General features: G+C 50.0%; 1 protein-coding gene across 11 annotated transcripts in view; it reads left to right on the plus strand.

Moving 5' to 3' along the window:
- SHANK3 (SH3 and multiple ankyrin repeat domains 3) overlaps positions 1–15,367 on the plus strand; it is a 375,700-nt gene that overhangs the window by 288,922 nt on the left and 71,411 nt on the right. For all 11 annotated transcript variants that reach the window (XR_008821984.1, XM_056339563.1, XM_056339567.1 and 8 more), the window contains one exon: positions 9,296–9,420. Coding sequence is in view for 10 of the 11 variants with exons in the window: in XM_056339563.1 (XP_056195538.1) it covers positions 9,296–9,420 (125 nt within the window). In the remaining variant the exon portion in view is untranslated. The remainder of the gene's footprint in view (positions 1–9,295; positions 9,421–15,367) is intronic.

Below are 15,367 nucleotides of genomic sequence, written 5' to 3' on the forward strand. Positions count from 1 at the left end.
CGGGGCCAGGCTCTTTTCAGGGGTACCCAGCGACACGACAAGGGGCAGTGGGCACAAGCTGCAGCACAGCGAGTTCCACCTGAATATGAGGAAAAACATCTTTGCTGTGAGGGTGACAGAGCAGGGGAACAGGCTGCCCAGCGAGGCTGTGGGGTCTCCTTCTCTGGGGACATTCAAAACTCACCTGGTTGTGACTCTGTGCAACCTGCTCTGGGAGAGAGAACCTGCTTTAGCAGGAGTTGGACTAAGTGATCTCCAGAGGCCCCTTCAAACTCTGACTATTCTGTGACTGTGTGACACTTTGTGACCCTCAGGTTGGACAGAAGTTAGGACTGGAGGTGTTTAGACAGAGCATGTCAAACACCATGTCTGTCATCTGTGTTGTTAAGGGTGGTGTCTTCATTATGGAGATCTGATGGAAAACTAGGAACAAGGCCCAGCAGATTCTAGATATGGCCATTGCTACTTATGGCATGCCTTTTTACAGTAGCCTTAGAAATTGAAAAATTCAGGAGCTGATTTTAAATAACTGCTGTAGCAGTTTTCTCCCTGCCCCCAAACACACGTACTCCATTAGTACTGGTACCTGTTGACCACCCAGCTGCAAGCAGGTACCTGCTGCTCCAGTGCTCTGTTTGGGTGTCAGAACAGTGCTGTGTGGCTCCCTGCCCTCAAACTGAGACATGCCTTCAGGATTTTAAGTGAGAAGTACCGAGGCAGCTATGGTATTATTTTATTTTTCACTCTGTAAATGTGTTTCTGGTGAAGTACCTGGGATATTGTTGTGGTTTAACCCCGGCCAACAACTAAGCCCCACACAGCCGACTGTCACAGCCGCATGTTCATTCCCAGTGATCATCCCCAGGGTGATGGAGAGAGACTCGGAAGGGTGGAAGTGATAAAACTGGTTGAGATAAAAAACATTTAACAGGTAAAGCAAAAGCTGCGTGCGCACGCAAAGCAAAACGTGGAATTCGTTGACTGCTTCCCATGGGCAGGCAGTGCTCAGCCATCCCCAGGAGAGCCGGGCTCCGTCACTTGTAACGGGGACTTGGGAAGACAAGTGCCACCACTCCAAACATCCCGCTTTCCTCCTCCTTCCTGCAGCTTTACATGCTGAGCATGACACCGTAGGGTCTGGAATCTCCCGTGTGTCAGTCGGGGCCAGCTGTCCCAGCTGTGTCCCCCCCCAGCTCCCTGTGCCCCCCGGTCTGGTGGCTGGTGGGATGGGGTGAGGTGCAGAAAAGCCCCTGACGCCGTGTGAGCTGCTCAGCGGTGACGAGAACACCCCTGTGTTATCCACAGTGTTTCCAGCACAAATCCAAACCACAGCCCCACACCAGCTACCATGAAGAAAACTGACTCTATCCTAGCCAAAACCAGCACAGATCGTAACAATTTTTTCTGCTTGAATTAACTTGCAATACTTTTCACTGCCAGGCTTGGCTAGTAATAAGTGTAATTTGTCTGAGGAGAAAAGAAAAGAGGGGAAGGGAGAAAAAAGGAAGGGAAAGATGAAGAGGAGGGAAAGGAAAGGAAATGAGAAAGGAAAGGAAAGGGAGAGGAGAGAGGAAAGAGAAGGAAAAGGAGAAGAAAAGAATATATCACTTGGAAGGGACCTACAACAATCATCTAGTCCAACTGCCTGACCACTTCAGGGCTGTCCACCAGTTAAAGCATGTTGTTAAGGGCATTGTCCAAATGCCTCTTCAACGCTGACAGGCTTGGGGCATCAACCACCTCGCCAGGAAGCCTGTTCCACTGTTTGACCACCCTCTTGGCAAAGAAATGTTTCCTAATGTTCAGTCTGAACCTCCCCTGATGCAGTTTTGAACTGTTCCCAGGCGTCCTGTCCCCAGATCCCAGGGAGAAGAGCTCAGCACCTCCCTCTGCACGTCCCCTCCTCAGGAAGCTGCAGAGGGCAATGAGGTTGCCCCTCAGCCTCTTTCTCTCCAAACTAGATAAACCCAGAGTCCTCAGCTGCTCCTCACAGGACGTGCCTTCCAGCCCTTCACCAGCTCTGCTGCCCTCCCCTCTGGATGCATTTGAGGATCTTCACATCCTTCTTAAATTGTGGGGCCCAGCACTGCACACAGTGCTCACGGTGAGGCCGCACCGGCGCAGAATACGGTTTCGTCTTTTGGTGGGCTGGTCATGCTGTGTTTTATGCCTGCCAGGACATGGTCAGCCCTTTCCGCTGCCAAGTGTCCCAGAAAGCCTGTATTTTGAAGTGCCATCAACTGATGCTGCAAGAGCCAAAATCAAGGCTGGGGTTTACCGTGTCGGGTCCTGGGGAGCAACTCCTCATGACGCTGGGTAGCCCAGGGGAAAAGCAGCATGGGTGGCAGGGGAAGAGCGGGCTCTTCAGGCCTGGGCGCGCTTGTGGCCATGACAGGTACCACTGAACTAGTTTTGTGGCATGGGCATCCCTTTAGGATGCTGCTGTGTGCCAGCAGTGATGCCATCCTCCCTGCGGTGGCAAAGGCAGAGCTGACCCCTCTTCTTGGCTTCTGAGGGGCTGTCAGCACCCCCGTGCCCAAAGGGCAGGATTGGGGTGCTGCAGGGCCTTTGCCCTCCAACCTGTGGTGCTGAGGCTGGTGTCATAGCCACCCCGGGGCTTCCTGGTGATCTGGCTCTTCCAGGTGCAGCTGAAGCTGGTGTCCCTGGTGTGAGACAGCCCGGACGGGGTGTTTAAGACCAGGTAATGGCTGCTGTGATCAAATTGCAGAACCACAGCTGTAATGTTAATATAATGGCTCCTTGAGAGGTACAAATTATGCTTCCTGAAATTTAAGGTCGTGAGCTTTTACAATGAATGGTAGACCTCCTTGTTAGATCGTTTTACCTCATTACCAGCAAGAATTTCTGTAATTGAATTCCAAACCTTTTGATTTAGTTTAGCCTTTGCCAGTTGGATAAGAGAGCTTCCACAAATTTTATTTTCTTCCTGGGTAGGCACCTATAGATGAATTGTCACTGAATTACATACTTCTGTCCTAAAGCTTTCCCGCAGGCTCTGATCTGGAAATGATATTTTGGAGGGTCTGGTCCCAAGCTGGTTTTTGTGGTGGCTGGTTTCCTGCCTCTCAGCCTCCATGAGAAGCATAGGGCAGGATTCCCAGGTTGTGTAAGAAGTATTGGTGTCCTCCTCCATCACCGGGGCTACAGCCAGCTCTGAACACTGCAGGTTGTTCTGGTTAATATTTCTTGTTTTGTTGGTGTTGAGACAATGGTGAGGGAGCTGACAGTGTCACAGGCAGCGCTTTGGAGGAATGGCTGGATTTCGTCAGCGTGGGGTGGGGAGTGATGCTAGAAGTGGCCAGACTTCACAGATAACTGACAGGGAATACTAGAGACCTTTGGGATCCCCAGGAGGTAACCCCTCAGTGATAGCAGATAAAGCTGGGATTACCTAGGTAATGGTATTAAAAATACCAGGTTTGAGCACAGATGTAGCAAAACTGGTGTGAATGGGGGGGAAAGTAGCTAGAGGCAGATTGTTCATTTGGGAGGAAACTGGAGCAGCAAAAAGGAGCGTCAGGAACCAGTGGAAAGGTTACAACGGTATGTGAGTGATGTGACTGGGGCTGTTTGGCAGGGGTGTATGCTCGGCAGCTCTGGGCAATAAACCATATTGGTTCTTCTGACCATCCCCTGTGTGTCCACCCTGCTCCTTGGTCTCCAGCTGTCAGCAGAACAGCCCTACAGATGGATCAGGCATCTCAGTACCAGGCTGGTGCCTACTGCAGTCCCGTTGACATCGGCATCTGTCTACCACCTCCGAAAAGCTGGCTTTTAGGGAAGAGCAAGCTCCTGAGGTTTGTTGGGAGCCGTCCCTTCCCCGTGGCCAGTACTGACCACAGGCCATTCTGAAAGGCATGCTGCCTGCAGGCAGCGCGTGGGTGCCTGCCTACAGCCATGCTCAGGCAGCATGTGCTGCAGCATCTTCTGTGTAGGGCTCCATCTCCTGTGACCCAGAGGAGCACAGGTTTCCCGTATCAGGCTTGTGGCTGCACAGACTTTGCCTTTGCCAGAGCATTAGTTTCCAGAGGTGCTTCTGCCCCCTTCAGAAGACTCTGGTGCTTTGGAAAGAGACATCCCCACCACCAGGGTCTCCTGCACATGGCACTGTTGCAGGTGCTCCATAGGGTTGCTGTCAACATACATTTCATTTAGTTTTGTTCTGTTCTGAGAAAATGATGTGCCTGGTCCCCACAAGTAAGGGCAGGGCTGGGCTTTCAGGTGGTAAGCTGATTTTACGACTTCTCTGGTACTTACCCAGGAGGCTTTAATTACTGTGTACTGCAGGAGAATTTTCTCCCTTTGCAGTAGAGTATAGAGCAGTGTCAGTACTGGCCAGGTACAATCACAGCACTGGTATATTTGGCTAAATTGTAACTAAAAGCAGCTGTAAGGGAAAGTTCTGAAACAAGGCAGCACAGTTGCAGACTCCAGGAGGTTTCCTCCGTATTGCCTGAGTCTGTGATTAATATAGGCAGATGGGCAGTCCAGCGCTGGATTGCACCTACACCTGGAAGTCACAGCTCCTGCCTGACGTGGCTGTTGGAGACACCCAGAGCAGTTAGCCCTGCAGACCTCATTGTCTGCATCGAAAAGGGATGGTTTGGTTCATGTTGACTTGTCCATTACTAGAGCTTCTTTCTTGTTCCCTGTAAGTGCTGGGACTTCAGGCGGTAGCAGAGGAGAGCTGGTTGCTTTCTCTGTCGGTGTTTTTCCCCCTTGTCTGTTAAATTATGCTTCTCGTATTTGTTTCATAAGGATACGGTTCCAACTTCAAGGATGTATTTTCTTGTTTACTGAATCTTCAAGGCACTAGTGACACTTCACAAATCGTGTATCACGGCATGCAGTTACTGTATATATATGGCTTCCAGCCCACGGAAAATTATGTGCCTGGAGTCCTCATGTAACACATCAATAATGCAGGTGACAAAATTGGCTATAAGGCTGGGTTTCCTAGGTTAATTTTATCTGTATTCACTATCAGTTTGTATCTTTGATGACCAGTACAAAAAATGGATCCTTGAGCTATCCCTCAGGTGACTCTTTTCTGAGTTGTGACTTAGGATTCCTTCACCATGCGCTGGCTGTCACCAGCCCCATGGTAGGGAAGTGTGGGGCAGTGCTGCTGAATTGTGCAACCGTGGGATCCAAGGGGGGGCAAGCCTGGTGGGATGGGTGTATCTGGAGTCACTGTGGTAACCTGGTTTGCTCACATCAGGCTCCTTCTCCTGGCTAGGAAACCAATTAAATTGTCATCTGTCCAACTCTGTCCTCCCCAGGGACCAGGGCTTCCACTTAACCTTTTCATGACTTAATTATGATGCATGTATGATGAGAGGGCAGCACTGGTTGTCATGCTGATGCTCCTGTTTTGTGAAGTACAGTGCTGATATTCTACGGAGACCGTATGTCTCATTATCATTATATAAATAATTTACTTGACATTCAGAGAGCCTGAGTCTCCCCTTTTTCTCATTTTCAGAGGTTCAGGCAATATACAAGGTATTTCTCACCTTAAACTTTGTATCCATCTGGGCCTGCATCTAGCGTAAGTTATTGGGCACCTAGTTTTGCAGCTGCAGTCTACAGCAAGGTCGTGTTTGTGGTTCTTTGAGCTTCAGGCTATTGAAAAAAACTTGCTGGTCAACACAGATCCAAAGAGTTGAATTTAACATGGGGGAAGTCCTGAGGGATTTGGAGAAATCAGATGTTAACGTTAGCATTTCTAAAAATAGGTAAGATGACTTATCAACTGTTTGCCACTTAAGCTAGTTTCCATCAAAGGAAGAAGTCATGGAAAGCTGTTGATAAAAACCATCTCAGATCATTCAGCATGTTAACATCTCGTCAGGCAAACTTGGTCCGGTACTAGCTAATGGCTATCTGATTTAGCAGAAAAATCTTGCATAAAAATTTTAAATAAAATAATAAGTAGTATGGTAAATGATGGAAATATTTTTATCTGTGTTACATCAGTGTCTATACATTTCACACGAAAGAAAGAATGTAGGTCACATTTACTGGAGTGACCTGATGTCAAAGGAGATGTATGTGCAAGATCATCCACTGACTCTGTTACTAAATCTACTGCTTTATTAGGGTTTTGACACAGCTCTTAAAAAATACATTGTTTTGATAATAGACTTAGACCAGGGGTCCTCAAACTACGGCCCGCGGGCTGGATACAGCCCCCCAGGGTCCTCAATCCGGCCCCTGGTATTTACAGACCCCCCCTGCCGGGGGTTGGCGGGGCGGGGGGGAGAACCAAGCAGCTGCAGATGGCTGCCTGCTACTTCATCCGCGTGCCGGCCCCCTGGTTAAAGTTCGAGGACCACTGACTTAGAGTGAAAAGTAATTTACCTAGGCCTGTTGATACAGTACATCACTGTCTATATTGCTAACAAAACTAAACCATGCTTTCTGCATACATCAGCTGAGGTGAGGCAGACCTGCAGGGACCTTTCTTGAAGGCTCTGGCCGTTGTCATGCATGATATCAGACTAGATAATCACGTTTTTTTCTGACGTGCTTTTTGCATGTGTTTAAGGCAAATGGTTTGTTCAAGCATCACCAGCCACTAAAGAAGACATTTGGTGTTTGATTTCTTAGAAAGTTAGCCTGGATCCTTCAGTGCATCCTGCTCAGAGCTGTCCCTACACTAGCAAAGAGTGTCCTTTTACCAATGGCTCTTCCGAATGAAGATGAGACAGTGAATCCTGCACAGACTAAAGATTCCTGTGAGAAAAAGACACCTCCATCAATCCACTGAAAAGCCCTGAGTGAGAGCCTTTGGTTCACCTGGCTCTGAAATTGCCAGCCTGGCCAGGGTTTGGGGAGCGTGTCTCTCTTTAGAATTCCTGAGCTCTGCATCTGAGACAGCTGTTTCATGCAACCGTGGCCTCGCTGTTGCATTTCTTACCACCCAGTTTCAGCTTCTCCCCTACCCATGTGAGAATTACTCTGCTCGAGGCAGGGACAGTACGAGCTATCACAGCCAGACTGTGAGAGTCCCTTGTGCTGGTCTTGGTGCTGGTTTGCAGGCCCTTCTTCATGCTCCTGTATTAATTACACTTTAGAGAAAGTCATGCAAAGTAACGCATCACAACATCACATACACCATTTGCCAGGAATCTGTATGCACCCCAGTCAAGACCACTAGACCTAAATTTAGTGCTTGCGTAGAGCAGGGGGCTGAGATAGTCCACGTCACCGCCACTGGTGCCAGGAACTCTGCATCGCACTTTTAAACTGATGCTGTGCAAGTGGCAGTGCCGTGCTGTTGGCCAGCCACTGGTCAGCAACCCAAACGTGGATGTTTCAGGCGCTGGCATCTTTGGTGCATGACATATGCTGCATCATTTAGCAAAACAGTGGCTTGTTAGCCTCATCTCCTCCTGGTGGTTTAAGTGTGTTCAAGAGCTACTCAGCGGAATAACTGCTGTATTGCTGTTGCAGGAGAGGACTTCTGCTGTACAGCTGCGATTGTTACTTGACAGCTAGCCTTGAACAAAGGGGCTGTCCCAGGGAGAGCAGGAGAAAAACCCACTCACTGACCCTCCGGTGTGTATCACGCTTGGCAGGAGAGTGCACATCTGTCAGAGCGTGTCTGGGGGTTTCAGCCCCTTACTGCTAATGCATCAATAATTTTCTTTGTCGGTGACAGTCAGGTGACGTGGAGTATAGTCTCTTGTTTCTGCAGGCAGGGAATACAGAGTAGTTGGCACAGGTGGTTTCAGGATTGCACCTTCACCCCCCAACTCCCTCACTTGCTGCATACTCCAGTATCTGGTAGCCCATCTTCAGCTTCATCTTTGAGGCTGCCTCCAGCTGAGAACAGCTCCAGAACCAGTGTAGCACAGATCACCAGAGGTGGCACAGTCCCCTCGCTAGTCCTGGGACTGCCACTAAGTGGAGGAAGAGCTGGAATGACCCTGTAGATGCTGCTCTCTGGAAGGCTACACAAGTCAGTGCCCAGGTGTCGTAATGCCAAGAAGCAGCACTTTTCCTGGAAAGGTAACTTCTCTCTTCCCTCACCTGTGGCACCAGCTATTCAGAACAGCTGCCTGCCTGATAACACCTGAAAGCAAGTAATGAGATTGCATGCCATTAGAAAAGGGATGTCTCGAGCTTCAGGTGTCATATAAGGCCTAGTGAAGAGGTCCTCACTGATCCAATGCTATGGTCTTGTCTAGCGAGACGTGAATCCCCTCTGCCCAAAAGCAGCTACACAAGCAGCAGGTCTGTTTGCAATAAAAATCTTCTCAGAGCATTGTGACCAGCCCCTGAAACAGCCACAGTGATATATTCTGTGCTGGGGACAGCAACCCATCAGGGTACTGCAGGCAGTTTCGGGTGAGCGGAGTCTGGCCAGCACATAAAAAGTAGCTGTGGCCTTTCTGCTTAACTTCTTTAATGGATTGGGTGTTTCTGAACATCTGCAGATCTGCCCTTGATAAACAGGCAAAGGAAGCTTGTTCCTTTGTCGCATCACACAAGGTGCATACATCACATGGGCATCTCTCTGCTGTAAGTAGGACATTCCCCATGCAAAATTACTTCATCCTGGATGGACAGTGAAGCAAGATGTGCTGGAGCTGGATAAAGTAGGCGTGCTGCCTGGGTCCATCTGAGAAAGTCCCTTCCCTGGAAATGGTGGGCTTTTTGAGGGTGGGAGCAGGTTTTCCAACCAGGAATGCAATTCATATCTCACTGATGGAGAATGGGGTTCATATGACTAATGTTGATGTCCATCAACCAGTGGCTCTCTGCTCCTGAGCTAATGGTCTCCTGTAGAGGACCAGCATGAGAGGGGCACCAGTCTGGGGCACTGGAAGCAGGTGCCATGTCTGCAGCTCAGGTGAATGGTGCACATGGCTTTTTCTCTGCTGACTAGGAAAAAGGCCTGGAGCTGCTAACGCAAATGTAGACATGGAAGGAGTGAGTTCTTCCCCTCTTGGCATTGTTCATAGATGTCCTCATTTTGTCTGTGGTACTGGGAGGTGGATGAGGCTTTAGGGACCTTGTGGGAATATATGTGACTCTGGGAGTCACACATGTCCAGGAGGCTCTGGGGCTCTCTCAGAGTCTAAAGCTGATGAATACTGTAGATATGTAGCATTACCTCTGGTTCCTGCCTTGATGTCAAGCTAAGCCTTGCATACGTGTTCTTTCTGAACCAATGTACAGATATTTTCCTAGGCTCCTGAACATTCTTGTCCACCTTTTGGTTGCTTTTTGCCACACTCAATCTCTCTCTCTTTGTGTTTTGCAGCTGAAACCCCAATTGAGGAGTTCACCCCAACCCCAGCCTTCCCTGCACTCCAGTACCTGGAATCGGTGGATGTGGAAGGTGTCGCTTGGAGAGCAGGGCTTCGCACAGGAGACTTTCTGATCGAGGTGAGCCCGGATGCGGCAGGGAGAGTGACCAATGGCTGCCAGCAGCGTCTTGGTCTGCAGGGCAAGGGTCTACAGTTTGCATAAAGTTATTTTCCTTTATAAAGTGCTTTGGGAGCTGGGTGGTAATTGTTCCTGAAATGCCTGCTGCCTAGATACCTTGATGAAAAAATGTACTTCAGGTACAATAATTTCAAACAGATACATGCTGTCTGTGCTAGAATATGAGCTGACAGGTTCCCTTCTGCTGACTGAAATTATGGGAAAAATGGAGGTTGGAGAAAAGATTCATTAGATGCCTTCTCTGGAGGCCAATCAGGATTGTTTTGTACTGATACTTATTACAGCTTTTACCCAATGTGGCACAAGTATTGGGGATCTAGAAAGAAGGATTACATTGACTGGGTACATAGAGCTCTGCTCTTGTATCTCCCCTTTGGCCCCTTCCCTTTCTCAAGAGGGCGATGCCGGGGGCTCTGTACTGCCTTCACTCTGCTCTGAGGCCACAGCTGACTGGATTTTCCTGGGCATGTTTAAAAGAAAGGAAAGCCAGGATTAGAGTCACTGGCAGCTTCACGTTGAACAAGTGGCCAGAGGGCTCAGCAGCAAGGCACAGCGAGGCGACACAGAGGTGCAATCTCCCCAGAGCACAGGGGTAGGACTCTGGAGCTGGCTGGCAGGTCTCCAGCAGTGACAGCACTTGCTTGTTCCCACAGCTTGGCATTATTATTATTTTATTACTATTATTGTTGTCGTTGTTATTACTATCATTATTATTATTATTATTATGTTCTTATTTGTATCAGTGTATGCGCATAATGTCAGCGACAGGTCAGGACAACACTGTGATATGTGCTGTATGGCGCACAGCCCCTGCACAGAGCAGGTGGTGACAGCTGGGTCCCAGCACAGGGACAATGGGATGCTCCCGTGCTGATGCTCACTGCCTCTGGACAGTGAGCTGACGCTGCAGGGAGCAGTCTTGGCATATCAGCTGCTTCATCTTGTAGTGAATGCAACAGAGGATGGTTTTAAGGAGCGATTTAAAAGAGAGCAATAACATTGATTTGTTAGTGTTTATAGGGACTCTTCTCTCTATAGGAGGAAGGTGTAGGAGACATAACTTGCAAGTGAAAATTATGTTCAGAATCCATGCCAAATGGATATGGTATGAATAGGCCAAGTCTGCATTTCTTAAAGCCGGAGATAAGGCCGTTACAATAAGGCAGCTGAGAAGTGGTTAAAGTGTTGGTGGATCACTCGGTCAAGATGCTCGTTTCTGTACCTTAATTGTTAAAGAGATCCCAGAGAATTTGTTTCAAACAGAGGTGTATACACAGTCCGTGCAGGAAGGGATGTGAGGTGAATCCTGCCCCTTCCAAGGGGGTGGCAGCAGGGGTGGAATGAGGCTGAATTGACACCATCCGTGCTTAGATGGGATGGGAAGGGAACCTTTGTGTGAAGGTTTGAGGTAGGCGGAGTGGTTGGGCCTCTCCTCATAGCAAGTGCTGAGCAGCGCATGCTGAACAGGCAGTCTGTACAGTCAGAGGAAGGGCTGGCATCCTGTGGGATTTTGCTTTCTTGCATCTTCACGTGCAAAAATCATAAGGCTTTAAATCCAGCAATGCAGTATATGACGCTGGTCCAATGTGGTGGTGGTGTGGTGTAGGTTGTGGCTGTGCGTGGTGTAAGGCAAGCAGAGCTGCATGCTTCTGGCGGGTGGATGTGTGAAGTTGTACTGCTTGTGGAAGTGCTCCTGGGCCAGTGGTGAGGCTTTGCTGAGCTCAGCTGCTGCAAATCTCTCTGCAGTCTGAAGCTCACACTGAAAAATGCTCTGTTTTCCAGGGGTGGTCCTCACAACCATACCAGGCAGTTGGTTGAGGCACCCTGGAGCTTCCATCACTGCTCTGTGGGATCTTTCTAGCTGCGCTTTCTCAGGAGCAAGTACCTCAGACACAGTGATGGACTTGACCTTGAATGCGTAGTTGATGGAAACCCTGTGCCTGAAGCAGGGACTGGCTGTGGTGTGTCCGTGCTGAGGCACTGGCTGTGGTGGGCCCTTCGTCCAAGGCAGGGAGTCCTGCGCACGGTGCCATGCCCACGCAGCTGGCTGCAGCAGGGCAGGTGGGAGGGCTGACAGCCAACGTGCAGAGATGTGGAGCCATGTGCTGCCAGGAGCACGGGGAATCCCGTGGCCAGTGAGCCACAGGGGGAAGGGGAGGGGGGAGCCAGGCCTGAGGACCTCGCAGCAGAGGTACAGGTTGGCACTTGGGCTTACTTGCAATGGGAAGAGCACACCCTCTTCAGCTCTACAGAGGGACAAGGGTCTGGAGCACAAGTCCTGTGAGAAGTGGCTGAGGGAACTTGGGTTATTCAGCCTGGAGAAAAGGAGGCTGAGGGGAGACCTTCTCACTCCCTACAACTACCTGTAAGGAGGTTGCAGCAAGGTGGGGGTTGGTCTCTTCTCCTGAGTAACAGGCGACAGGATGAAACAGCCTCAAGTTGCACCAAGGGAGGTTTAGATGGGGTATTAGGAAAAATGTCTTCACCAAAAGGGTTGGCAGGTGCTGGAACAGGCTGCCCAGGGACATGGTGGAGTCGCCATCTCTGGAGGTGTTTAAATGACATGTAGATGCAGTGCTCAGGGACATGGTTTAGTGGTGGACTTGGCAGTGCTGGGTTAACAGTTGGACCTGATGATCTTAAAGGTCTTTTCCAGCCTAAATGATTCTGTGATTCTGTGTCTTCTTTCTGCGGTTAGTGGGGCCCAGATTTCCCCTCCGTACTTGCAGCAAACCTCCTAGGGAGCAGCTCCCAGTGGGGCCGTTTGCTCTGTCCATCCTGCGCGTGGGCACAGATCTTACAGCCAGAAAGTCCCCCAAAAGCTGCGAGCAGGCAGGTGCTGGCAAAGGCTGCGTGACCCAAATAGCCTGCTGCCAGCAATGCTATTTGTGCTGTTGGTGTGTCTTCTGCAGCCTCCAAAGAAAGCCAGTGAAGTACCAGTTGTCATAAATCTGATAAAATGGTTATAGAGCTGATTCTTTTTCTGATACATAGTATCATTACAAAGCAAGGAAGAATATTAAAGGCATATAAAGTCATGGAGTGTGTGAGGAGCAGGTTAGTGCTGCAGTGGAGCAGCCTTGTCCTGGCTGAGACTTGCAGGCCCTCTCCCCTCCCTCCCAGTTTGGATGTTCAACTGCGGAATAAATGTATTTAGCCGATAACCTGCCCTAAGCGGGTTACCATTCCCTTGGGACCAGACAGCTGAGCTGACTTCCCTTGTGGCTGCATGATCATTAAGTCTTTGGCAAGTGGAGCAATAAGCATGTGCGGTTTCCTTGGGAAGGGAAGCTGGAGGTGGGTTTAGAATGAGCACAGCAGCTTTGCCTTAATGTACAGCCACATTGGAGGGCAGTATTAGGAAAGGGAGATGTGTTAAAGCTTGAAGCCTTGTACAGGTCTGGGACCACTTTGATCATCCTGTGCAAGTGTGTGGATTAGAGAGGTGTTAAATTTGGGTAGAAGGTGCATGGGCATTTTAAGTTTGAGACTTCATTTCTAGCCTTGTGACTTGTAGCCTGAGACCATCTCTTGCTGCAATTAATCTTTAGTTTTTTAGCTTTAAAGATATCTTGGTATTGGAGATCAGTGCTAGACAGCCAGATACATGTAAGCTGCTTTCACATTGGAGTTAGCAAATTCAGATAACAAAGTACAGGTGGAAAGCCCTGAGACATGTTTGCAGGCAGAGAAGTGTTTAGTGACACTAAACTGACCTTGTGAGAGCTGACCTTGTCCGGTGGTGTGGAGCATCTCCTCCAGTACCACAGAATGGCTCTTTCATGCAAGGACAGGTGGCAGGGACACTGCTTACAGCTCCAAGCAAGTCCTGACCTGCCCTAGTCTTCCTCACACTAATTCAGCAGCTGGGAGAGGGGTGGCCATGGGTGCTGGAGGCAGTCCGGTGGGTGCTCCAGCAGTTCCCGTTCCTCCGCGAGGCTCCCCTTTGCAGGAAGGAGTGAGATGTGTTTCTGTGGGGCATTGTCACGAGGAGTGAGCAGAGCTACCTGACAGGTTAGACCTGGGAGTCCAACTGATGGTGACTTGAAAGAGACAGCAAAGATCACCCAGAGAAGGAGACCTGCAGAGGGGAATCTGCCCCTGACATGGGAGCAGAGCTTCAGGCAAATTCAGCATTTAGCATTGAAGCTGTTTCATTAATTAATACCAACCTACAATAACTGTAGTACGGGACCTGACTGACTTGTACGGTGTTGAAACTGCAACATCCCAGCCCTCTGGCCAAGCCTGCTGTGCCATGCAGCTGCCCCAGCCTTTTAGCCTTCCATTTCTCTGCAGCACCTTCTGTATGAATGGAGGGCATGACTGGCCTGGACCAGCTGAGCCTGCTTTGTTGGCAGGTTGGGGTGGCTTTGCCAGTGGGATCCATGGGATGGCTGTATGGAGTTCAGGATGCTCATTTGGTGAGCATTGGTGTCCTCACCTGATACTTTCTCCATGTTCCCCTGTTTGGAACATGTGTTCCCAATGGGGACACATGCACATAGCACAATATACACATAAGCACACAGCCTGCCACGTGGATCAGAAAACACAGCATCATGCAAACACAAACAGCACAAATGACCTGACCCTGTTCTTCCCCAACTGATCACAATGAAAGCCTGTCAGAAGAGAATGTATACATATATGCATATGTATATACAATATGGATCCCTCTAGTAGCTAGCCTTGGACCCCCAGTCTGCCCAGTAGCTGGCCCCTAGCTCCCCCAGTCTCCCCTCAAGTTGCTGGCATCTTGAGCATGTAAACCTCCGAGACCCACTTACTGGTGCTTGGATCTCTTGACACACGCGTGCACAGGATTCCCCAGGCCTTAGATTCTTGGTCTGTCCGCCAGCTGGTTTCCAGTCCTGGGTCTCCCCAGCTGCCTAATGCACAGGCACGCACAAACACAAACCAGTGTCCCTGGCAGCTGCTCCAGACACTGGGCCTTACCAGTAGCTCTCAAACCCACTGGTCAGTCTGGTCCCTCCAGCAGAAATTCCCAGACCCCCAGTCTTTCCAGTATCTGCCCCAGGTCTATGACTCTCTGATCCCTGGCTCCAAGCCTCTTATCCTACTCACTGGCCAGTCCAGCTTGATGATTCCACACAAATTAAATGCACCTACACATGCATCGACATATGATACGCAGGCAGTCCGGTCTCCGGAGCTGCTGGCACCCCAACACCTATGGGACTCTACCACCCACAGCCCTTTCCCCACTTGCTGGCAGCTATACCTTCATGCACATGCACACAGAGGTACACAGTACGGAGCGCACCCTCACCCAGAAGGATGGCAACAGAGGCAGTGCAGTGACAAGACATGTCAGACTGTGGTGGCCGAGCGCAGAGCATAGCCAGGCAAGCGGACTGACAGCAACCTGGTATTCAGCTGGCCTCTTCCACCCCTGTGCTTTGTTCTCCTGTGCTTGTTCTTGCCTGATTCATCATCCCTCCCTTTTCTTGCCTTTGTTCTTGCACCGAGCATCTCAGTAGGTCTGGCACAGTCCCAGAATGCACTTTCTGGCATCCCATAATGAGTCCCATACCCCTGGAGGCAGTAGTTGCCCTCAGTCTGCAGGGTGACTTGGAGAGATCCTCTCCCATCAGCTTATCCCGTGGGTCTGGAACACAGAGCAGGGACTGTCCCTCTGCTGCAGGGGGGCTGGGGTAGCTGAGCCAGGGTGCCCCACTGACACTGATCAGGTCATAGGGGTGCCCCCAGCTCTCATTGTGGCTCTGCTCTGTTATGACTGTGGTGATTAGCCTTTGATCGCCTAATCCACCTAATCACAACCCATCCCTTCTGCAGCTGCTACTGCCTGCTCACCCCTCTCTGTTGGAATGTATCTCCTGCTGATCACAGCTTTAACGGAAAT

Source organism: Falco biarmicus, chromosome 5 (assembly GCF_023638135.1).
Source record: "Falco biarmicus isolate bFalBia1 chromosome 5, bFalBia1.pri, whole genome shotgun sequence".
Lineage (NCBI taxonomy): Eukaryota > Metazoa > Chordata > Aves > Falconiformes > Falconidae > Falco > Falco biarmicus.